The sequence below is a fragment of the Lepidochelys kempii genome, chromosome 1 (genome assembly GCF_965140285.1).
Source record: "Lepidochelys kempii isolate rLepKem1 chromosome 1, rLepKem1.hap1, whole genome shotgun sequence".
Lineage (NCBI taxonomy): Eukaryota > Metazoa > Chordata > Testudines > Cheloniidae > Lepidochelys > Lepidochelys kempii.
The window spans coordinates 339,067,333-339,093,508 of NC_136380.1; the positions used below are offsets into that span (position 1 = coordinate 339,067,333).

Consider the following 26,176-nt stretch of genomic DNA (forward strand, 5'->3'; position numbering starts at 1 on the left):
CCTCCTTGTTTGCAAGCAACATGATACAGTCTTTGGGCTTGTCCACAAAACGGGATAATGCACTCTATGGGGATGTGATTTTTAAGGTGCACTAATGTGCTGTGCATTAACTGTTCGGTGTAGATCCTGCTGGTGCACACTAAAGGCTCCCTAGTGCACTTAGAGTGAGTTTGTGTGTGTATGGGGGTGGGGGGGATGTGAGAAAACCTGGATTTGTGCAGGAAATAGCCCAACTTGATTATCATGCACATTGTGTAAAGAGTTGTCACTTTGGATGGGCTATCACCAGCAGGAGAGTGAATTTGTGTGGGGGGTGGAGGGTGAGAAAACCTGGATTTGTGCTGGAAATGGCCCACCTGATGATCACTTTAGATAAGCTATTACCAGCAGGACAGTGGGGTGGGAGGAGGTATTGTTTCATATTCTCTGTGTATATATAAAGTCTGCTGCAGTTTCCACGGTATGCATCCGATGAAGTGAGCTGTAGCTCACGAAAGCTCATGCTCAAATAAATTGGTTAGTCTCTAAGGTGCCACAAGTACTCCTTTTCTTTTTGCGAATACAGACTAACACGGCTGTTACTCTGATACATGTTGTGCTGTTTCATTGAAACATTATGTAGACAAGCCCGTTAATTACATGACCACACATTTTTCCACAGGACCACAACTTCATTCAGTGCACAGGATGGATGGCCCTCACTTAGTGAGCAGCTATTCAATATTTTGTTTTATCCTTATTCCATGTGTGGCCCAATGCCTTATTTACTGCATTCTACTCAAACCCTGTTATGAAGACAGAATTATTAATTTCTCCCTGATTCATCCCCAGATAGTGCTATTCACTAGTATCTGAGTGCTTCACAAATATTAATTTGTCTTCACTATGCCCCTGTGAGCTGAAGGGTAGTATTATCTCCATTTTACAGACTGGGAGCTAAGGAACAGAAAGACTAATGTCAAAAGCATTCACTGATTTTGGGTGCCCAAATCTAAGATGCCTAAGACCTGATTGGTTTCAGAGTAGCAGCCATGTTAGTCTGTATCCACAAAAAGAACAGGAGTATTTGTGGCACCTTAGAGACTAACAAATTTATTAGAGCATAAGCTTTCGTGGGCGACAGCCCACTTCATCAGATGCATAGAATGGAACATATAGTAAGTATATATATATACACACACACACACACACACACACACAGAGAAGGTGGAATTTGCCATACAATCTATAAGAGGCTAATTAGTTAAGATGCGCTATTATCAGCAGGAGAAAAAAAACTTTTGTAGTGCTAATCAAGATGGCCCATTTAGACAGTTGACAAGGAGGTGTGAGGATACTTAACATGTGGAAATAGATTCAATATGTGTAATGACCCAGCCACTCCCAGTCTCAAACCCAAGTTAATGGTATCTAGTTTGCATATTAATTCAAGCTCAGCAGTTTCTTGTTGGAGTCTGTTTTTGAAGCTTTTCTGTTGCAGAATTGCCACCCTTAAGTCTTTTACTGAGTGGCCAGAGAGGTTGAAGTGTTCTCCTACCGGTTTTTGAATGTTATGATTCCTGATGTCAGATCTGTGTCCATTTATTCTTTTGCATAGAGACAGTCCGGTCTGGCCAATGTACGTGGCAGAGGGGCATTGCTGGCACATGATGGCATATATCTCATTGGTAGATGTGCAGGTGAACGAGCTCCTGATGGTGTCGCTAATGTGATTAGGTCCTATGATGGTGTCACTTGAATAAATATGCGGACAGAGTTGGCATCAGGCTTTGTTGCAAGGATAGGTTCCTGGGTTAGTGGTTTTATTGTGTGGTGTGTGGTTGCTGGAGAGTATTTGCTTCAGGTTGAGGGGCTGTCTGTAAGCAAGAACTGGTCTGGCTCCCAAGATCTGTGAGAGCGAGGGATCATTTTTCAGGATAGGTTGTAGATCTTTGATGATGCGCTGGAGAGGTTTTAGTTGGGGGCTGAAGGTGACAGCTAGTGGCGTTCTGTTATTTTCTTTGTTGGGCCTGTACTGTAGTAGGTGACTTCTGGGTACTCTGCTGGTAGGAGAACACTTCAACCTTTCTGACCAGTCTGATGTTAGGATATAGATATTTAGGCCTGTTTGCAAAGGCCTATACTTTAAGAATTTAGGTGTATTTTTATTACTTAGCTAGTTATAGAGGTATAAAAGAAAGAATCAAAATCACTGTTTGCCAGCGTAAGGGCCTTTTGTTTACCGTGACAGTATGAAGCCCTGTTTTTAGGCTTATGCCTTTGGCTAAGCAACAGAGGCAGCCATAAGCTGGGAAGTGTAGGGTTACATTTTTACATTTTAAACCAGTTACACTGAAACAACAAAACTGTATTCTTAACAGCCCAATAGCACCTTATTTCAATGTAACTGGTTTAAAATGTAAAAATGTAACCATACACTTCCCAGCCTTAGCCTAAGAACAGGGCCTCAGACTGTCACAGTAAACAAAAGGCCCTTACACTGGCAAACAGTGATTTTGATTCTTTCTTTTATACCTCTATAACTAGCTAAGTAATAAAAATACACCTAAATTCTTAAAGTTAGGCCTTTGCAAACAGGCCTAAATATCCATATCCTAACATCTGCTGTGAAAAGTGGTATTGACGAATATCACTTTTCACATTGCCACCCTTACTTCTGTGTGGCTGCAGCCCAGCTAGCAGCTGCTGCTCTCCACTCTTTGCCTTCAGAGCGGGGTTGTGGTATAAGTACTTGGGGGGTGGGGTGTAAACTGTTACAGACATAAAGAAAGGGGGCCCGACTAAATAATCCTGATCAAATAACCACTGCACTAGATTCCTTGTTGCAATCTCTTCCTTTACCTCTCCCCAGTATGGCTTTCATCCCCTCTGTATTCAAATCAGACATTTTCCTCCCCCATGTTGCCTGGATGTTCCTGAAAGGCTGTCAGTGAGAACACAGGAGAGAGAGGCTCCCTGCTTTCAGTTCCAGTGCCTAGCCTCACCGTGGTCTGAAGCAGCTAGGAACAGTCATTCTCGGGAAAGTCCAGCTTCTCCCTATTGCCCTTGGGTGGAGCATATTACTTTGGTATGTGGGGATAGCACACACTCAGTTTGGTCAGCATGAGCAGCTATGAGGCTTGAGCATGCTCAGTGAGGATAACAGGAGATTTTAGCTATTAAAATTGAAGTCTGAGCATGTGCAAACTGTGATTTTTCACAGGCTTATAAATTGGCCAACTTTGGGTGGATTTTCTCTGGAATGGCAAAAGGTCCATCGCTGACATAAAGGCCACGCTCTGCCATATTTCAAGTCCTTCTTCCAAAGCAGCAGGGCAGCCAGAGCTGGTCAAAGAAAAGATCAACAGAATTTTGTTTTGCATTGGCAAAACAACGTACTTTTCCCTAGCCTTGCTCTCAGAAAAGGCTAAACCATTTTGGCTGAAAGTTTTGGAAAAATAATTCAGCTGAAGGCAGACACCCAGTTTGGAAAATTTCAGGCCAAACAGTCCAGTTATAAGCAACTAAAACCAGGCTCTTATAGAGGGGACATGACAGACCACCTTAATAATAGGTGGAGGTATCAGTCGCCCCTGTAATATTTAATCAGTTTCTTGCGATACTGTGACACAGACGCCCAACAATGGTTCACTATTCTACATCAGCAACTCTTGTCTGGTCTGACATAGTCACTGCACCTCACACACTCGGGTCATGATATTTATTTAAAACATGAGATGTAATATATCATTTGAAATCCACCACTACACTGGTCATTAATGTCACTGTGAAATGTTTGTAACAACTCTGTAGGTGAAATTATGGACATGCTCTGATATTATATCCCAGAGACTGTAAACAGACAAAGGAGACAAAACAGGTTTTTTCTATATAAAGGAGAAAGAAAATATGGTGGCAGACACCCTGGCCAAGAAAGAGGATCCTGACCTGCTGCCTCTGGGTCAGCCAATGACTAACCCTCCTGCAGCTTTGTAAGGGGGGAGGTGTGACCCTCAGAGCACCCCAGTGCCTTAGGGCAAGTGGCTTCCTGGTATCTAACACTGAGTTTCAGCAGGCTTGATCAGTGTACCCCAACTCATTAGTGGCGTGATCTGTACGTAAAAGGTGTCGTGTCACTGGAAAACTATTGACACTAGTGATTAATATCATTGTGAAATGTTTGCATTAAATACTACATGTGGAGTTATGGATGTTGTCGGATACTATGTTTTAAAGTCTGTATTTGAATGTAGTATAAAACAGGTCTGCTCAGGCCTTGAATACAAATGGAGCAGGGTTGACCAGCAACAATGGGATAGTAATTTACATATGCAGTAAACAGAACTATTAAAACTCACAAGATGGCTGGGGAGTCAGCGTTTTCAGATCACAAAGGACTGTGTATTTGCTTGTCTGACCAGCCTCGTTGTCAGCCAGAGACAAAGGTGGCATATTTATATGCAAGGTAAACAAAGTCATCAGGAGAGCAAGTAGGGAAAGATGACCACTTACTCTTGGCAGGAGAAGGAGACAGCACCCCCCAGGGAACTTCCCTGCCTCTAGAAGCAAGATCAATTAACTTAGAGATATGGTTTTCTACGGTTTACTGGACTATTAAGGCAGGGGCAGAGAACCCTTAAGTTATGCATCACTGCACAGATACAATAGACCAGATCCTTGCAAGCCGAGAAAGATAGGTCCTTCAACCAAAGGGGTTGAAGTCTCTTGGAATGGAAGATTGGTAAAGAAGCTACCTTGAACAAAGACTTTAGCTTGTTAAGTCAGGTGTTAGCCATTACAAAGTATTTTTACTTTTGTTTGTTTGTAACCCTTTCTAACTTTATTCCTTCTACTTGGTATCACTTAACCTGTGTCCTTTCGGTAATAAATTTGGTTAATTTTTACAATAAACCAACTCAGTGCTGTGTTTGAAGGGAAGGGTGTATTTACCCCAGTTCAGTTAAGCTGTGATGTGCTTCTGTGACGACCCATCACTCTCACAGATCTTGGGAGACAGGCCAATCCTTGCCTACAGACAGCCCCCCAACCTGAAGCAAATACTCACCAGCAACCATGTACCACACAACAAAACCACTAACCCAGGAACCTATCCTTGCAACAAAGCCCGTTGCCAACTGTGACCACATATCTATTCAGGGGACACCATCATAGGGCCTAATCACATCAGCCACACTATCAGAGGCTCGTTCACCTGCACATCTACCAATGTGATATATGCCATCATGTGCCAGCAATGCCCCTCTGCCATGTACATTGGCCAAACTGGACAGTCTCTATGTAAAAGAATAAATGGACACAGATCAGACGTCAAGAATTACAACATTCAAAAACCAGTTGGAGAACACTTCAATCTCTCTGGTCACTCGATTACAGACCTAAAAGTGGCAATTCTTCAACAAAAAACTTCAAAACCAGACTCCAACGAGAGACTGCTGAATTGGAATTAATTTGCAAACTGGATACAACTAACTTAGGCTTGAATAGAGACTGGGAGTGGATGGGTCATTACACAAAGTAAAACTATTTCCCCATGTTTATCCCTCCCCCCACTGTTCCTCAGACGTTCTTGTCAACTGCTGGAAATGGCCCACCTTGATTATCACTACAAAAGGTTTCCCCCCCTGCTCTCCTGCTGGTAATAGTTCACCTTAAGTGATCACTCTGGTTACAGTGTGTATGGTAACACCCACTGTTTCATGTTCTCTATGTATATAAATCTCCCCACTGTATTTTCCACTGAATGCATCCGAAAGCTTATGCTCAAATAAATTTGTTAGTCTCTAAGGTGCCACAAGTACTCCTTTTCTTTTTACTCAGAATACTGTGTGCTTTTCTGTTGGTGTCCAGGCTGTGAGCCACAGCAGCAGAACATTCGCGCACCTAAGGTTACAGGGCAAGCGATGACAACCCCACACTGGTCTGGATTGCACCCCAAAATGTGAGAGACACCATTAAACATTTTTTTAAAGTCTTATCAAAGATTCTGTTACATACTTTTAAAGATAAACTGCTTATTCTCTGGAGAAAATTATTTGCAAAAGAACTACAAACATTATTGTAATATAACACATGCACATCCCAATCATCTTACTTTCCTACCTGAATGGTATCGAATCTAAGAAAATCTGAGAGAAAAAGGTGTTGTGGAGAGCTGGCAGCTTTTCAAAGAGACAATATTAAAGGCACAACAGCAAACTATCCTAATGTGAAGGAAATGGAGGAAGAATAGTACAAGGCAAATATGATTCCATCAGGAGCTCTTTTAATGACCTAAACATCAAAAAGGAATCCTACAAAAGATGGAAACATGGACAAATTGCTAAGGAGTAGTACAAAAGTAAACATAAGCATGTATAGACAAAATCAGAAAAGCTAGGGCACAAAATGGTTCTATAAATACATTAGGAACAAGAAAAAGAAATAGGAAAGTGTAGGTACACTACTTAACAGGGAAAGAAAGCGAATGACAGATGAGCTCAAGAAGGATCAGGTGTTTAACGCCTATTTGCTTTAGTCCTCACTAAAAAGGTTAACGATGACCTGATACTTAGCACAATCTTAACAACACAGGTGGAGGACATAAGCCAAAATAGGAAAGAACAGGTTAAAGAATATTTAGATCCATTAGATAACACTCAAGTCAACAGGACTTGATGATATAAGAAAACAACTGCAGAATGGAATGCTAAATAAAAAATCTAGATATTTTTCATTCACTCTGTGACAGGTTGGATCACAGAAACCCCCTAGGAGCTGCCACCTTATGTGCCAAGACTATGTCTGCTTCTGCTTTCCACCCTGTCAGCTTAGGACTTCAGTGCCCTGCCTGGTTTGAGCCAGACCCACTAGCCTGCTGTAAACCCAGACCCAGGTCTGAACCACGTCCCTTAAAAGCTGTGGGCTTAACTGAAAGCAGCTTACAGAAGTGTTCCTGTCTTTAACACTCAGATGCCTAACTCCCAATGGGGTCCACACCCTAAGTAAATCCGTTTTACCCTGTATAAAGCTTATACAAGATAAGCTCATAAATTGTTCACCCTCTATAACACTGACAGAGAAATATGCACAGCTGTTTGCCACCCCCGGTATTAATACATACTCTGGGTTACTTAATAAGTAAAAAGTGATTTTATTAAATACAGAAAGTAGGATTTAAGTGGTTCCAAGTAATAACAGACATAACAAAGTGAATTACCAAGCAAAATAAAATAAAACACACAGGTCTAAGTCTAGTACAGTAATAAAACTGAATACAGATAAAATCTCACCCTTAGAGATGTTTCAATAAGTTTCTTTCACAGACTGGACACCTTCCTAGTCTGGGCACAATCCTTCCCCGTGGTACAGCCCTTGTTCCAGCTCAGGTGGTAGCTAGGGGATTCCTCATGACGACTCCTCTTTGGTTTGTTCCACCCACTTATATATCTTTTGCATACGGTGGGAATCTTTTGTCCCTCTGGGTTCCCACCCCTCCTTCTCAATGGAAAAACACCAGATGAAAGATGGATTCCAGTTCAGGTGACATGATCACATATCCTGTGAGACCCTAAGCCCTCATTCCTCCCAGCCTGACTCACAGGAAGGCCTGCCTGCAAACAGAGCCATCCACAGTCAATTGTCCTGGTTGATGGGAGCCATCAAGATTCCAAACCACGATTAATGGCCCACACTTTGCATAATTACAATAGGCCCTCAGAGTTATATTACATATTTCTAGTTTCAGATACAATAGTGATACATTTATACAAATAGGATGACTACACTCAGTAGATTATTAGCTTTGTAATGATACCTTACAAGAGACCTTTTGCATGAAGCATATTTTAGTTACATTATATTCACACTCATCAGCATACTTTCATAAAATCATATAGTGTGCAATGTCACACACTCACCATCACAATATTTCTCAGGAGGTTAAAGCCATCATTCATTTCACCTCTATTGTACTTAGGAAGCATAAGAATTTCCACAGAATATAAAGAATATGCCACTAATATGAGCCATTAACAACTTACCATGCTGTCTCTGTACACATCAAAAACAACTGGAAAGAAGAAAAATTGATTTGTTAGTTTCAAAATATATGTGGTTACATACATGGCTAAGTGTAAACAGATAAACAAGTGCTTGTAGCACAAATGCCCAAAGTTTAGTCTGCCTACAAAACGGAAAGCCCAGGACAGCACTCATTTATGATGGAGAGTAGAAACAGTAATAGAGAAAACTCCTGTTGCCAGTGCATAGACTGGGTTTTCTACAGGTCTTTATTGTTTAATACAGATATTTCCACCCCAAAACATTTTATGATGCTCTTCGAAACAAAGGAGAGCTTATCTTCAATATTATTGTTTGTACTGTAGTAGCACTTAGAGGCCTTAATCAGGGATCAAGGCCCCATTGTGCTAGCTGTGGTACACACAAGAAAAGGAAGACTTGGGGCACCTTAGAGACTAACCAATTTATCTGAGCATAAGCTTTCGTGAGCTACAGCTCACTTCATCGGATGCATTCAGTGGAAAATACAGTGGGGAGATTTATATACTCAGAGAACATGAAACAATGGGTGTTACCATACACACTGTAACCAGAGTGATCAGTTAAGGTGAGCTATTACCAGCAGGAGAGCGGGGGGAGGGCGGGGGGCAGGAAGGGGGGAAACCTTGATGGGTCATTACATAAAGTAAAACTATTTCCCCGTGTTTATTCCCCACGCACCCACTGTTCCTCAGACGTTCTTGTCAACTGCTGGAAATGGCCCACCTTGATTATCACTACAAAAGGTTTTTTCCCCCTCACTCTCCTGCTGGTAATAGCTCACCTTACCTGATCACTCTCATTACAGTGTGTATGATAACATCCATTGTTTCATGTTCTCTGTGTATATAAATCTCCCCACTGTATTTTCCACTGAATGGATCCGATGAAGTGAGCTGCAGCTCACGAAAGCTTATGCTCAAAGAAATTTGTTAGTTTCTAAGGTGCCACAAGTCCTCCTTTTCTTTTTGCGGATAACATGGCTGCTACTCTGAAACACATAATAAAGAGTCCTTGCCACAAAGAGATTACATTCAGCACCTGATGAGACAAAACAGACAGGGGTGGGCGGTTGAGAGAAGGTAGAAGTGAAATGATCACTTTTAGTACACAACACAGTAGTCACAACACACCTACTGCCTAGCGATGTCTATTTTAATACAAACCCTTCACTATTCAGAGATTTCAATGAAACAGTTGTTTCTCCATATCTATATATCTATCTATATTTTTCACAGTAAACTTTTTTGTATCGTTAAACAAATCCATATATTTATTGCATCTTGGAGCAGCTTGTCCTAGAATCCACAAGAGATGAGGCAATTCTCCATTTAGTCATAAATGGATCACAGGATCTGGTCCAAGAGATGAATATAGCTGAACCAGTAGGTAATAGCGATCGTAATGTAATTAAAATTAACATCCTTGTAAGGGGACAAATGCCAAAGAAACCTACTACAGTACCATTTAACTTCAAAAAGGGGAATACACAAATGAGGAAGCTACTTAAATGGAAATTAAAAGGAACAGTCACAAGGGTGAAATACCTGGAAACTGCACGGTGACTATTTAAAAACACCATAATAGAGGTGCAAACTAAATGTATGCCCTAAGTGGGGGAGGAGAAAACAGTAAGAGGACCCCCTCCCTCCTCCCCCCCCAAAAAAAGGCCACTATGGCTAAACAGAAGAGTAAAAGAGGCAGTTAAAGGGAAAAAAGGTATCCTTCAAAAATTGCAAGTCTAATCCTAGTGAGGGAAATAGAAAGATGTATAAACTTTCAAGTTGAGCATACAAGGATAATAAGGCAGGCCAAGAAAGAATTTGAAGAGCAATTGGCTAAAGACACAAAAAACTACCAGCAATTTTTTTTCCCCCAGTACATCAGAAGCTGGAAGCCAGGCAAACAGTAAGTGGGGCCACTGGAGCAGTGGTACTCAACCACGCAGACGTCTTCCGGGGGTTTGTCAATTCATCTGAATCAGCGTTTCTCAACCTGGTGGTCGTGATTCCCCCGGGGGGTCATGGGATGAGTTAAGTGGGGCAGTCACAAGTGCAGGGCTGGCGTTAGGGTGTGACAAGCTGGGCAATTGCCTGTGGCCCCACACTACAGGGGGCCCCACGAAGCTAAGTTACATGCTTCAGCCCCAGGTGGCGGGGCTTGGGCTTCAGATTCCTGAAATGGGTACAGTATTCTGGAAAGGTTGAGAACCACTGCACTGGAGGAGTGAGGGCCAAAAGGAGCACTCAAGGAAACTGAGGCAATTGTGGAGAAGCTAAATGAATTCTTTGCATTGGTCTTCATGGCAGAAGATATGGAGGAGTTCCCCACACCTTAACTATTCTTTTTAGGTGACAAATCTGAGGAACTGTCCCAGACTGAGGCGTCAATTGAGAGGTTTTGAAATATTACTGTTTAATATATCAGTTTAAGTTACCAGGCCAGATGGTATTCACCCAAGAGTTCTGAAGGAACTCAAATATGAAACTGTAGAAATGCTAACTGTGGCATGTAACCTATCACTTAAATCAGACTTTGTGCCAGATGACTGGAAGGTAACTAATGAAACGTCAATCCTGTGATCCTGTCAATTACAGGCCCATAAGCCTAACTTCAGTACCAGGCAAACTGGTTGAGACTATAGTAAAAAACAGAATTATCAGGCAAATAAATGAACATGATTTGTTGGGGGAAGAGTCCACATGGCATTTGTAAAGGGAATTAATTCCTCACCAATATATTAGAATTCACTGAGCATGTAAATAAGCATGTGGACAAAGGTGATCCAGTCGATATAGTGTACTTGTACTTTCAGAAAGACTATGACAAGATCCCTCACCAAAGACTCCTAAGCAAACTTAGCAGTCATGGGATAAGAAAGAAGGCCCTCTCATAGATCAGTAACTGGTTAAAAGATAGGATACAAAGGGTAGGAGTAAATGGTCAGTTTTCACAATGGAGAGCAGGGTCCTCCAAAGATCTGTACTGGAACCTGTGCTGTTCAACATACTCAAATGATCTGGAAAAGTGGGTGAACAGTGAGGTGGCAAAATTTGTAGATGATACAGAATTACTCAGAATAGTTAAGTCCAAAGGAGACTGAGAAGGTTTACAAAGGGATCTCACTACCTGGGTGACTGGGCAACAAAATGGGAGATGAAATTCAATCTTGATAAAAGCAAAGTACTTCACATTGGAAAACATAATCCCAACTATACATACAAAATGACCGGGTCTAAATTAACTGTTACCACTCAAGAAAAATTTTGGAGTCGTGGATAGTTCTCTGAAAACATCTGCTCAAAGTGCAGCAGCAGTCAAAAAAACTAACAACGTTCGGAACCATCAGAAAAGGGTTAGATAATAAAACAGAAAATATCGTAATGCCACTATATATATGTATCCATGGTACACCCACACCTTGAACACTGTGTGCAGTTCTGGTTGCCCCATCTCGAGAAAGATGCACTGAAATTGGAAAAGGTACAGAGAGAAGGGCAACACAAATGATTAAGAGTATGGAACAGGTTCCATATAAGGAGAGATTACAAAGAATGGGACTGTTCAGCTTGGAAAAGAGACAACTATGGCAGTCTGTATCTCAAAGCAGCACCCCGGAACCGCCCTATTCACCGTGGTCATATCATTATATGTTTTGTATGAAGTACGCCTTGTGAGGCATCATTTTAAAAGTTGTAATCTGTTGAACATGAATATCCTGTTGGATTGTAGGCGCTATCATTGCATGTGAAGTTATGAAGTTTTGCTGTGTGTGTGTTACTGAAATATGTTGTGAAGTTGGGAACACTCAGAACCAGCATTTAGGTATAACAATGGAGCAGCCAGACCGTGTTAATGGCTCACCAACACCCATCAAGGAAAGAATCCACTGTCCCAGGAACTGTATACAATGGAGCTTGACCCACATCATAGCAAAAGATCTTTCCAACAAGCTGGAAGAAACTATAAAAAGAAGGGGGCAGTGACATCGTGACTTGGCCTTACTCCCCCCCACAACTCAACACTTGGAAACACATCTGGAGGACAAAGATTGTGGACTGTGGAAGATGGCCCCAGGCTGGAGAAGAGTCCCAGTCTGTGCATTGAAGAACTATACCATCTGTTCAGGAGAGACACTACTTGATTCAAATCCTGTTTAATTTGTAGAACTCAGACTGCAAATTTATTTTATTTTTAGGTAACCAACTTTAATCTCTATGCTTGCTACTTATAATAGACATTTTGAGTATTCTCTTTAGTTAATAAATCTGTTTATATTTTACCTAAAACAGTGAGTTTTGATTGAAGTGCTTTGGAAATCTTAGCTCAGTTTACAAAGGCTAGTGTGTGTCCTTGCCACACTGAGGGAGGGGCAAACTGGGTAATGAACTTTCACTGGTCAGGCTTCTGCCCAGCGTGAGACAGTACAGTTATGCGGTGCAAGACTGGGAAGCTGGGGGAAAATTGACTGGAGCCACTCTATTGTTGGTTCATGAGTGGCTAGGAGAAGCATTTATGTAACTCAGTTGTGGGTGTCCTTGCCTGTGGATGTCTGTGTAAGCGCAGCACCTGTCAGACGTTTGTAGCTTGGTAACAGCATCACAGAGTGAGAGAGAGACCCCAGATTGTGGGAAAGGGGGCTCAGCAGTCCCACTGTCCAGGATGCACCCCAGGAACCCCATCACAACAACTAAGGGCGGATATGATAGAGGTCTATAAAGACATGAATGGTATAGAGAAAGTGAAAAAGGAAGTGTTATTTGCCCCGTCACAAAAAACAGGAACTAAGGGTCACCTGATGAAATTAATAGACAGCAGGTTTAAAACAAATAAAAGGAAGTACTTCATATAATATACAGTCAGCCTGTAGAACTCTTTGCCATGGGATATTATGAAGGCCAAAAATATAACTAATTAAAAAAAATAGATAAATTAATGGATGATAAGTCCATCAATGACTATTAGCCAAGATGGGCAGGGACACAACCCCATGCTCTGGATGTCCCTGACTGCCAGGAGCTGGAACTGGATGACTGGGGATGGATCACTCAATAATTGCCCTGTTCTGTTAATTCCCGCTGAACCATACGGCACTGGCCACTGTTGGAGGACAGGATATTGGGCTATATGGATCACTGGTGTGACCTAGTATGGCCATTCTTATGTCTTCCTATGCAGAGTTGCACACAGACTTTTTGAAAACTCAGGCCATGTCTACATGCAGAAGTTGCACTTGTTTAATTGAAGTAATTTAAAAACTTATTTAGTGAAACCCGTAAAACCGCTGTGTGGTCACTCTTATTTCAGCATTAAGAATAGCTTATTGCAGCTTGGCATAAACCACTTCCCAATTGACTTTAGCTAAACTGAAATAAAGCTGGCTTAAACTAAAGTGTGTGTCTACACAGCCTTTTGCACTGGTTTAGCTAAATCAGTTTAAAAATCACCTCAAGTTAAACCTGTGCAATTTTCTCAGGCAGACAAGCCCCAAGTCTGGCTGTTCATCTGTGCAAGGAACAACATTTAATGGAAAAAGAAACCTGGCACCTCTGCTCAACCAAGCTTATTGATTAACAGAAACAGGAGATGTGAGCACACTTGTTTCATTGATGCAAAAGCTACAGGCACTTCATAGTAAAGTCATCTTTGTCAATTTAAATCAGGCCCAAGGCAGTGATGACCATAAATCATTGCAATCTGGTTGTTGTTTGATGCTCCAAGCTAGTTGTCAGTGGACAGGCATTCACATCACAACTGGTACTAAGTGGCCCCATTGGCTGGTAATCTTTGCACAATAAAAAATCTAAACAAGCAAGAACACTTGAGCTACTCCCTCTCCCACAGAGGTGCCTCCCGGACAGAACTGAGGTGTTTTGGTGGGGATTTATGAGACAACTTGCTCCACTATTGCCCACGCTGTACCATGCATTCATAGCTAAACTGAAGGTTTCAGATGCAAAGGCTACGAATTCAGCACCTTTCGTAAGGGTAATTAAAAATGAGGATTAAGAAAAAGTTTTCCACATTCCTCTTCATTTTTTGGGATAGTATTTTGAACTTTTTAAAATTAGTTAAAAGTTTTTCTAAAAAAAAATTCATCCCTCTATTCTCTAACTGCTATGAATCTGAGGTACTCCAGCTGCAATTATTCAGCACTTCCACCTGGACATGGTACTAATCCAAGTGGAAAAAGCGCAAACAACTCTCTCTGTGAACAGCAGAGAAGCTAGGGAAGATTGCCAGAAAAACTAGAACACTATAACTTAAAAAAAAAAAATGGAAGTGAGAAGAACCTATTTAATAAAAAACAGAATCAATTTGCTACCCAACAGTGAATACTGTAACTGTCAATAGACAAGCTGGAAACAAAAATTAAAATCAATAGACACAAACAAACAAAAAACCCACTGTTGTGTGGCACTTCCTGGAAGTAGCCTTCCAAAAGAAAGAAGATCAGCATTTATTAGTGCCTGAGCCCACAGATTTGCAAGACTTCATCAGGTCAGGTCACCCTGAAGTATTTTTTTCTCAAAAGAGAATTCAGAAGGAGAGCTCTGTCTATTTGGTATGAGGAGAAAGATTAAAGAAAGCCAGATGGCAGCAACCAGTAGAAAATCTTTTCCCCACCCACAGACCGCACTTTAGGAGCCTAACTCTAGGCAACCATTTTTTAAAAGATTGGTCTCATCAATTGATTGGTGTATCAATTGATGACATATCAGGTAAAATCATGTTGGAAATAAAGTAGAGGGGAAAAGCAAGATGATAATCAGAATGACATGATCTTCTGTTTGGATTTTTCACAGCTCTTTAGGTCTAGAAACACTATCACACTAGACACTGCTTTCAGGGCCACTAGCCTTCTCCAAGGACAGTGATCAGGACAAACAGAATTCCAGCCTCTGAGACTATCAAGGTTCTTTCATAAAATACCTGTCTCTGCAAGATTAACAACAATAATTCAGTAAAACATAGGTTGGCATGAGAAAATGTCACTTTTCAGAAAAATCAAGGGGACGGAAGATTGATTTGGTCACTAAGATTGCAAGCCCCTTTGGGCTGTTCTGGGTTTGTACAGTGCCTATCACAGTGAGGTCCTGGCCCATAACTAGGGCTCCTAGGGACTATGGTAATACAAATGGACAAGAAATCTAATCCAGCAAACCATTTAAACATGCACAGGCTTAACCATTTGACAGGGTTATTGGCCTAGTAGATGAGGAGAAGCAGTAGAGGTGATATATCTTGATTTTAGTGAGATTTTTGACACAGGCCCACTGGACAGTCTCATAAGCAACCTAAGAAAATGGCATCTAGATGAAATTATTACAAGGCAGGTGCAAAACTGTTTGAAAAGCTGTAATCAAAGAGTAGTTATCAATAGTTCACTGTCAAACTGGGAGGATGTATCTAGTGGGGTCCTGCAGGGGTCTGGTTTGGGTTCAGTTCTATTCAATATTTTCATTCATGACTTAGACAATGGAGTGGAGAGCATGTTTATAAAATGTGCAGATGACGCCAAGACGGGAGAGGTCGCAAGCATTTGGAGGACAGGACCAGAATTCAGATTGATCTTGACAAATCAGAGAGCTGGTCTGAAATCAACAAGATGAAGTTCAATAAAGATCAGCAAAAAGTAGTATGTTTAGGAAGAAAAAAATATCAAATGCACAACTACCAAATGAGGAATAACTGTTTAGGCAGTAGAAATGCTGAAAAGGAACTGAGGGTTATAGTGGATCATAGATTAAATGAGTCAACAATGTGATAAAGTTGCAATAAAGGCTAATACCATTCTGGGGTGTATTAGCAGAAGCGTATGTAAGACAAGGGAAGTTAACTGTTCTGCTCTACTCAGCTATAGTGAGACCTCCGTTGGAGTAGTGTGTTCAGCTCTGGGCACCACACTTCAAGAAATCTGATGGAGACACTGTAAGAAACTGTTTTACACTGGGCAGGGGATGGACTGAGTCCCCAATCCAGCAAACACTTAAGCATGCACATAACTTTAAACTTGTGAGTTGTCCCATTGAAGTCAATGGGGCTACCCACTAAACATGAGCAGCTCACTGACTTCAACAGGACAATTCATATGCTTAAAATTATGTGCATACTTAAGTGGTTTGCTGGACTGGGAGAGTGTGGAGATTGTTCCCACTGTGAAATGTTTTGCAATTTTAGTTTTTAAACCACAATGCAGTGCAAGTTACTTCTACTACTGCAGTGGGAATCTGTTAAATTATAGTCCAGCTATGAAAAGGTCTAAGCAGCTAAAATGTTGAATGTCAACATTTAAAAAAATATATATATAAAAAAAACTTCTTGGAAACAGACTTACAATTCCTTTTTTCAAAAGATATCATAGCTGTTCTAATGGCAAACATTTGGTAGCTTTTTAATCTTCATAAATAATTGATCCACATACTTTCTTATTAAATGTTCTTTCATATATGTTTCCATCCCCAATGTTCAGTTCTGAATGTTTTGTTAATTTAAAAAAAATCAATGAAGTAGTTAAACAAAAAAGCATCAGCACCCTTTTTGAAGGGACCATTTAATCAATATTTTTACTGAAAGGATCCAGCCTATTCCTTTAGTCATTGTTGGTAACTACCCATCATTTAAGATCCTGAATTGCTCTAGGCACTCATGTTACAGAACTGGCCTTTTTTCCCCCTGCAGTATTTATTAGGGCTGTCAAGCAATTAAAAAAAATGAATTACAATTCATCACACTGTTAAACAATAATAGAATACCATCTATTTTAATAATTTTGGAGCTTTCTACATTTTCAAATATATTGATTTCAATTACAACATGTACAAAGTGTACAGTGCTCACTTTATATTTATTTTTTATTACAAGTTTTTGCACTGTAAAAAAAGAAACAGTTTTTTTCAATTCACCTCATACAAGTACTGCAGTGCAATCTCTTTATCATGAAAGTTGAACTTACAAATGTAGAATTATGTAGAAAAAACCTGCATTGTTGTCACATAACTACACTCCAAAACAATGTAAAACTTCAGAGCTTACAAGTCAACTCACTCCTATTTCTTGTTCAGCCAAATGCTCAGACAAACAAGTTTGTTCACATTTACAGGAGATAATGCAGCCCATTTCTTATTTACAATGTCACCTGAAAGTGAGAACAGCCGTTCTCATGGCACTGTTGTAGCCAGCATCGCAAGATACTTACATGCCAGATGCGTTAAGATTCATATGTCCCTTCATGCTTCAACCACCATTCCAGGGGACATACGTCCATGTTGATGACGGGTTCTGCTTGATAACTATCCAAAGCAGTGCGGACCGACACATGTTCATTTTCATCACCCAAGTCAGATGCCACCAGCAGAAAGTTGATTTTCTTTTTTGTAATTCGGGTTCTGTAGTTTCCGCATTGGAGCGTTGCTTTTTTAAGACTTCTGAAGGCATGCTCCACACCTCATCCCTCTCAGATTTTGGAAGGCACTTCAGATTCTTAAACCTTGAGTCGAGTGCTGTAGCTAACTTTAGAAATCTCACATGCTACCTTCTTTGCATTATGTCAAATCTGCAGTGAATGTGCAGGGTCATCATCCAAGACTGCTGTAACATGAAATATATGGCAGAATGCGGGTAAAACAGAGCAGGGACATACAATTCTCCCCCAAGGGGTTCATTCACAAATTTCATTAACACATTGTTTTAACGAGTGTCATCAGCATGGAAGCATGTCCTCTAGAATGGTGGCTGAAGCATGAAGGGGCATATGAATGTTTAGCATATCTGGCACGTAAATACTTTGCAACGCCGACTACAGAAGTGCCATGCAAATGCCTGTTCTCACTTTCAGGTGACATTTCTAATAAGAAGAGGGCAGCATTATCTCCTGTAAATGTAAACAAACTTGTTTGTTTTAGCGATTGGCCGAACAAGAAGTAGGACCGAGTGGACTTGTAGGCTCTGAAGTTTTACATTGTTTTGTTTTTGAGTGCAGTTATGTAACAACAACAAACTCTATATTTGTAAGTTGCACTTTCGTGACAAACAGATTGCACTACAGTACTTGTATGAGGTGAATTGAAAAATACTATTTCTTTTGTTTATCATTTTTACAGTGCAAATATTTGTAATAAAAAATAATATACACTTTGACTTCAATTACAACACAGAATACAATATATATGAAAATGTAGAAAAACATCCAAAATATTTAATAAATTTCAATTGGTATTCTATTGTTTAACCATGCAATTAAAACTGCGATTAATCCGATTAATTTTTTTTAATCACAATTAATTTTTTGAGTTAATCATGAGAATTATGTGCAATTAATTAATAGCCCTAGTATTTATTTATTGGGAAGTATTAACTGGTTTACAAATCTGTGCCATGTAAATATCAGAAATAAAATAATTACTACAGTGAACTTTTGTTTAAAGAGATATTATATAGAAATATAGTCATGAGATCTCTGTTTAATGGCGTTACAACATCTAGGACATCTCTTGCAGTGATTTTATTAAACTGAGCAAAATCTAATAAGACATTTAGCAGACAAGGCATATTTATCAGATGTTGATATTTAAAAAATTGGAGGTGTGGTTTTTTTTTGTTTGTTTTTTTTTTGCAGGTGAATAAACTATTAACTATTGAATAAAAGGTAACCAAATATCTAAATACCTATTTGCCCCCTATCTATTTTGTTGGGTACATAATTAATGTGTAATTTTTCCTTACCACCAACCTCCTCTTTTTCTTTTCTTTTTTTTTTTTTAAATCATTCCTCTACAGGTGGAAGGATTGACATTTTCAGTGAATACAAAACTCTCTCAAATCGAAGAGCCAAACACCGTGCAAGCAGCAACTAGCATTAGCATGCAATCAGAGAACAAAAACATTACATAGCTGTAGAGTTAAGATATTAGCAATGTCAAATATTACTAGGAAATATTATTTTTCACTGGTATTTCTAAGTAACTGTAGGAAACAATCCCAGGCTGGCAAGCAGCTGATAGGCCTCATTTCTACTTTCTTGGCCCTGCAAGCCCTTTTGAGCCCAGAACTCATAGTGAAGTCAATGGGAGTTCCATGAAGAAATGTTTGAAGGATCAGGCCCCCAGATTCTATTTTAAAGTTAATTTTTACTTGTGTGACTAATAAGCAATTAGGAACTTCCATAAAACATTTCCCACTTCCCACAATCTTGCTTTCTAATACAACCCTTAAAGAGATACTTACAATCTTCATCCAAGAATTTATATTGAATGTGCTTCTTGAAGAACTCCTGTATACATCTACAGATCTCATCGTTTTGTTTAGAGATATGCTCATAGTATTGAGTGTAGTCTCTCTGGGATATACCTGTTATGAATTCAATTAATTAACTAATTACATATGTACATTTTACAGCCTTTTTTTTCCTTTTCTTTTTTTTAAGTGTTACTGAGATGCCAAGAAGTTAGTGGGACAGGATTGAGTTATTAGAAAGATGCACATTGTGATCTATATTGAAAAATATCAATTTTAAATGCAACAAAATAACACTCCCAGCTGCTTACTCTTCAGCTTTACTTTCTAGTGTTTGAAGATTTCCCCCCCCCACCCATTACAAGACAGACAGACAGACACCCCTGGTGGTTTGTCACTTTCGTTATATGAGGACACTGTCTCAGTTTCCCACATTTTTAATAACTCCCTTTCTCATCAAAAGCCTAAAGCTGAGTTCCCACTGAATTACTAGCTTGACCTTCAGTGGTCCTCAAGCCAACCCTCTGACAGGCAAGCTACCTCAAGCTTAAAATCCCACTTAACTTGAGCCACAGATTTTTGTGTGTGGGCACAAGTTGGATTAGGGGCAACAATTGAGTTATACCTCTCGCTAACAGTGCTGTGAAAACAAGACCTATGTCAAAGCCTGTCAGGTCCAAAGAAGCTGAGCAAAACACCTTTTTTCAAACTCAATCATAAAAGATTAGGGTTGGAAGAGACCTCAGGAGGTTATCTAGTCCAATCCCCTGCTCAAAGCATCGGAGGGATTGAAACAGAGAAAAGGAGTCACTGCTGACTACTGCATCCTGCTGCAGAACACTTATTTTACTGTGCTGACAGAAGCCAGTGTGGCTCCTTACTTCTGTCTGTACATCCGGAGTCATTGAAGCTAAGTGGCACACAGCTCTAAAAGCAGTACTAACTGCTGCTGCACAAGACAAAATAGGAGCTCACTTAGCCCTCTTTCAAGGGTATATAACCTCCTGTATAGGAGCTCTTAAAATCATCATCATGGCAAAATCCCTAAAGGAAGAAGCTTTCTTGAAAATCAAGTGCCATTCCGATGGATTTCTACCTAGGCCCTTAATGTAATAAGGCTGGATGTTCAGTCTATGTCCATCACTGGCAATTTCATGGCGCTACCAAAGGTTTTGGTGACCACATGATCGTCAATCATGTTGCAGCATTCCTTGGTCCCTACACTTTGTAATTTATGGGTCTTCCATCCTAGTATCATCTCCACACCAAGAAAGCCACCAAAACTGAATCAGCACTGATTGAGGTGGTTGCTGGGTTCAGCTATGAATGTCCTCATTTCTGGTCTTGTCCTGCCACTTAATATTGAGCAGCTGATGAAGACAAGAATCGAAAATGTCAGTCTGCCACTCTGAAGCCTTCCTCAGTGCTCAGCTTTCACTGCCATACAACAGAGTTAGCACAAGTGTGGTTCTCTAGCTGCAAGCTTTATAGCTAGCTTGACATTATGATGTTCCCACAGAGGCCTCTGAAGGCCCTGAAATATGGCACCAGCTGCTGCTGCTATTTGAGTGTCCAGATTCTTTGAGTATCTCCAGCGCTGTCTACAACACTGTGCAAATATTTTAAAATTGCCAGCTGCTCACGTCCCATCTGGACAGGTTGCTACTGACCTGGCTGTAATCTGGAGCTGGAGGCTGCTCGATGTTAATGGCCAGGGACTTTATTTTTAAAAATAATTCTAGCTCTGAAATGGGGTGGGGCAAATTAGCCCCAGCTGCGGCCCATGTACGCAGCCAAACCTTTTCTATGTGGCTGTTTTATAGGTAACATCTTTACATAAGATGGGAAGGTCCTTTGTCATTTTACATTTTTTAAATAAATGGTGAAAGGTATATTTATTACATTTTTAAAATTAGAATTTAACAGCTAAGGGCCTGTAATACATCTAGAGGGAAATATAGGAGGGGGGAAAAAAAAAAAGATTCTAACCAAAACTCTCAGCATCACATCACACCTATGTTTTATTATATATTTAACCCTTTGGATACGTGCTAATCCTACAGTTAACAATGGAAGACTGACCAGCTCCTTTTACCACAGTGAGTAGGAAGGTTATGTGGCCACCTTGTGCCCCAATTGTTTTCTGGACATTGCAGCTACTTGGGACTCCTTGAAGAAGTCTCTACCCGCCCTGCCTACTTCTGCCAGGAACTTTTTCTCCCAGGCTCTTTACTTGATGTAGTGCTGGGCAACCATCCAGGGTAGAGGAGGCTGGACACAGCGCAGAGAGGAGAGGAACTTAGCTCTGTATAGTGAAAGGAACAGTGGTCATGACTGCTCGTCAGGAGACAAGGCACAGTCTAGGAAAGCAGGAAGGCTCTCATTGATTAAAATTGATAGGCCCTCAGTAAAAAGCGTGAAAGGAAAAATGCCTTCATTTATAGTGCTCTCAGGTTAAATCCAAATATAGTCTCACAGTATCTTAAAATTGATCCAAAAGCAACTTTCATAACAATTTACTCCACTGGAATGAAATCCAAGGCGTTGTTTTGCTAATTCACTTCAATAGAGCGATCTCTTGTATCCAAAGCCTCACAAATGATAAACTGCCTTGCATTTGAGGCTCACAATTGCAGACATTTTCTTTGTTTAGAAGACACTGGTTTAAATTGGCATCAATAGGATTATTCAAACCTGATACACTTAACGTATATCCTCAGTGACAGATGCTTTGACACTGGATACATAAACACGACCAACTGCACAAAACCCTGCTGGACACTGACAAATCAAGACATTCTATTATTACACATGAGTAACTTATGAAAAGAGAAAGCCATAACCTCCCACTACAGACATATGGATTACAACTGTTTGCTATTTTAAACTATATAGCAAACAATATCAGAGCTTGCAATTTAACATAAGAATATTGACTACCTTTTCACGGGCATGTTCTTAATCCACGTATGTAAAGTGGGGAGCTTGTGAGCTTAGTTGAATTTTTAATTACCAATAGTACTGCAAAGCCTACTGCAGGCCCAATATCACACCAAAAGAAGGTGGCAACTCTGGGGATGCAGCCGTCTAATTGCAAGTGTGCACTTCTCTAACACAGGATGAAGTGTTACTCCTAATCTTGGTTGACAAACGTGTCCATTTTAAGGAAATGGGAATGCAGGCATGTAGCTGGAATTATTTGCAGAAATGCAACTGACATGCCAATTAAAAAAAACTTGACAGGTTTGTTATGTTTTAAAATATAACATGATGAAATGTATATTTTTGTAAGACATAGTACACATACCCTGGGGTATTTGCAATTATTTGTATTGTGGACATGTGTTTGTCTAATCTGTTTTTAAAAACCAACAACAGAGATTCCACAACCTCCCTAATTTGTTCCAGGGCTTAACTACCCCTAGTTAGGAAGTTTTTCCTAATGTCTAACCTAACTCTCCCTTGCTGCAATTTAAGCCTATTATTTCTTGCCCTGTCCTCAGTGAATAAGGAGAACAATTTATCACCCTCCTCTTTATAACAGCCTTTTATGAACTTGAGAAGACTGAAGGAGGACATGATTGCAGCCGCCTTCTCCAGTCTAAACTAGTCCAATTTTCTTCTATCTTTCCTTGTAGGTCATGTTTTCTGCATCTTTCATCATATTTGTTGCTTTCCTCTGGACTTCAATTTGTCCACGTCGTTCCCAAAATGTGGTGATCTGAACACAGAACTCCAGTTGAGGTCTTCTCAGCACTGAAGAGAGTGGAAGAATTACTTCTAATGTCTTCCTTACAACACTGCTGCTAATACATCCCAGAATGATGTTTGCTTTTTTTCCCCAGGAGTATCATGTTGATGACTCTCATTTAATTTGTGATCCACTATAACCCCCAGATCCTTTTCTCCAGTATCCCTTCCTAGGCAGCCATTTCCCATTTTGCATTTGTGCAATTCATTATTCCTTCTTAAGTGTTGTACTTTGCATTTGTCCTTACTGAATTTTATCCTACTCATTTCAGACCATTTCTCCAGTTTATCAAGATCATTTTTAATTCTAATAAGATATTGAATAGAACCAGACTCAAAATAGATCCCTGAATCAAAAAAGGCACTTAACACTTCAGCCATTGCTACGTTTTCTGTTATTGTCTCTCTCTCCTCATTGAGTAGTGGTCCTACCCTGTCCTTGGCATTCCTCATGTATTTGTAAAATATTTTTTTTGTTCCCCTTTGTGTCCCTAGCTACTTAAATCTAGTTTTTCCTTGGTCTTTCTAATTTTGTCCCTACATGCTTTTTTTAAAATTTTATTTTATTTAATATATCTTCATCCTTTGTAATTTGACCTAGCTCTAGCTTCCATTTTTTGTATGACACTCTTTTGAGTTTCAGGTCATTGAAGATCTTCTGGTTAAGCCAGAGTGGTCTCTTGTCATAGCTTCTATCTTTCCTATGCATTGGGATAGTTTGCTCTTGTGACCTTGCTAACGTCTCTTTAAAAAAACTGCAAACTCTCCTGAATTTTTTTCCCTGAGACTTGCTTCCTATGGGATCTTACCTACCAATTCTCTGAGTTTCCTAAAGTCTGCCTTCTTGAACTCCATTGTCTTTATTCTGCTGTTTTCCCTCCTATCATCCCTTAGAACCATGAACTCTACCATTTCAGGATCACGTTCACCCAAGCTGTCTTCCACCTTCTAATTCTCAGCCAGTTCCTCCCGGTTTGTCAGAATCAAATCTAGGACAGCCTCTCCCCTACTTGCTTTCTCCACTTTCCGTAATCAAAAGTTGTCTTCTATGCATTCGAAGAACCTGTTGGATAATCTGTGCCTTGCTGTATTATTTTCCCAACAGAAGTCTAGGTAATAGAGTCCACCACCACCTCCAAGCTCTGTGCTTTGGATGATTTAGTTAGTTCTTCAAAAAAAAAAAAGCAGAGTCATCCACCTCTTTTTCCTGGGTAGGTGGCCCTACCATAACCCACCCTTGGGGTTTTTTTTACCCCTTTTATCCTTACCCAGAGATTTTCAACAGGTCTGCCTCTCACTTCTATCTTAAGATCTGTGCAAGTGTATACATCTTTGACAAAAAAGGCAACACACCTCCTCCCTTTTTTCTCCGCCTGTCCTTCCTGAACAAGCTGTATCCTTCTATACCGATATTCTGGTCCTGTGAATTATCACACCAAGTCTCTGTGATGCTAATCATGTCAGATTTGTGGTTATTCACTAGTATTTCTAGTTCTTCCTGTTTATTCCCCAAACGTCTTGCACTGGTATGTAAACATCTAAGATGTTCATCAGATTTCCCATCTATATTCCTTCTTGTCTCTCCTTGTTCCCCCTAGATTCTGATTCTCCAAGTAGGTGAGGTCAAATTCTAGATACATGTATTCTGGTCCCAAAAACATAAGCACTGATAAAAGCAGCACTGTGTGACCAGCTGAACCTCACACAATAGCTTTTAACTACAGGATCATGGCCAGATTAGAGCCCTGAAAATGTGAGCCATACCCTTAATGACCACTCCAAAAAACCTAATTCTTTGTGGTGGGTTTCTGCACAGCCCATCCACAGATTTCAAGGATATATCCACCACCCTGCCGGGCATAAATATGTTGTCAGGCTGTTGGATTTAATACAGAACAGAATTTAACTCATCATGTTTAATATGACAGAAAAAAATTGTAAACCCAAAGTTAAAACAAATATAGATGGAAGCAAGAAGGAATAACAATCCTAGGAAGATAGTGTTGTGATAGGGGAAGAAAGGTTTCCATGTTCTACTGTTTTTAAAGGAATAGGAGCAAACCTTAGATACCCCAGTGAATACTATGGAGTCTTTAAGAAGATCCTCACCTATAAGTTTGTTTTCCTTCACAAAGCATCTGAATTCTGCCCCAGGAATTAATTCACACCATTTTCGAAGCACAAGCTATAGGAAAAAAATATACAACATATCAAATTATGGCTTAAAAGAACTAATTCAATTTTTTTTTTTGTCAACACACACACACATTTTGTTCCTAAGATAGTACCTGCTGTTAAGAAAAATATCACAGGATACTCTTAACAAAAAGGAAAACCCCTCACAATTGTAACGTGTGTAATTATCTTGGCAAATAAGCCAAATTTCTTTTAAATCTTATCTGTCACTTATTTCTTTACCTGTGAAAAATACCTGTAAAAACAAAATTGCATCTCTAATACACCATAATTTTGCCCATTGGATCTTTCTCCCTATACTCCACTAGCATGGCACAGAACTCAAATATGAAAAGCAATAAACATTTAAAGACAAGCACGGCATTTCAAATATTTACTTGAACACTGTTTTAAGAATACAGGCACTGCCATGTGATTCAAAAGAATACATCAGTAACAATTTTAAAGACTCTGTTATTGTTCAAAAATAAGCCACTGTTAATGATTGTATAAGATCCGAACAGTCACCACAGTTAAATGCAAGATTTACTTACCTAGCTTCTCATTCAATACAATGGACTCCGAAGATACTTAAAGGGATCACTAATGCACTATGCCTAGGTCAGTGGTCCAAATCCAGTACATGCAGCATTAACCAAGTCATTCTGATTACTCTGTAGACTAGGCAAAAGGAGTTGGTTATGCTGTCCATTAAGAACAGGACAGAGGCAAGCCACCTCAATTGGCCTCCCTGCTGGCAATCTCAGCAGTAAGGCTAAGGACTAAAATAGGCCATTTAGAGAATGAACAACTCTCTCAGCCATTCAAGTTTCCCCTCACTGGTCAAAGTGGACACGCTTTGGGAGAGTATTATGGAGAAGCTTGCAGGGCTACTGCTTGCAATGTATCTGGTGTGTGGATAAGCAGAGAGATACTCGTCAGTCTCCATAACTATTAGTCTGGCATTTTTATTTATTTA

At 40.0% G+C, this 26,176-nt stretch overlaps 1 protein-coding gene across 3 annotated transcripts in view; it reads right to left on the minus strand.

Annotated features, from left to right (window-relative positions):
- CDC123 (cell division cycle 123) overlaps positions 1–26,176 on the minus strand; it is a 79,698-nt gene that overhangs the window by 25,912 nt on the left and 27,610 nt on the right. For 2 of the 3 annotated variants that reach the window (XM_073328759.2, XM_073328760.2), the window contains exons 8-10: positions 25,132–25,207; positions 19,264–19,386; positions 8,019–8,047 (exon numbers count right to left, since the gene is read on the minus strand). In XM_073328759.2, coding sequence (XP_073184860.1) covers positions 8,019–8,047; positions 19,264–19,386; positions 25,132–25,207 — 228 coding nt within the window. The remainder of the gene's footprint in view (positions 1–8,018; positions 8,048–19,263; positions 19,387–25,131; positions 25,208–26,176) is intronic. The other variant, XM_078851185.1, reaches the window with a different exon arrangement.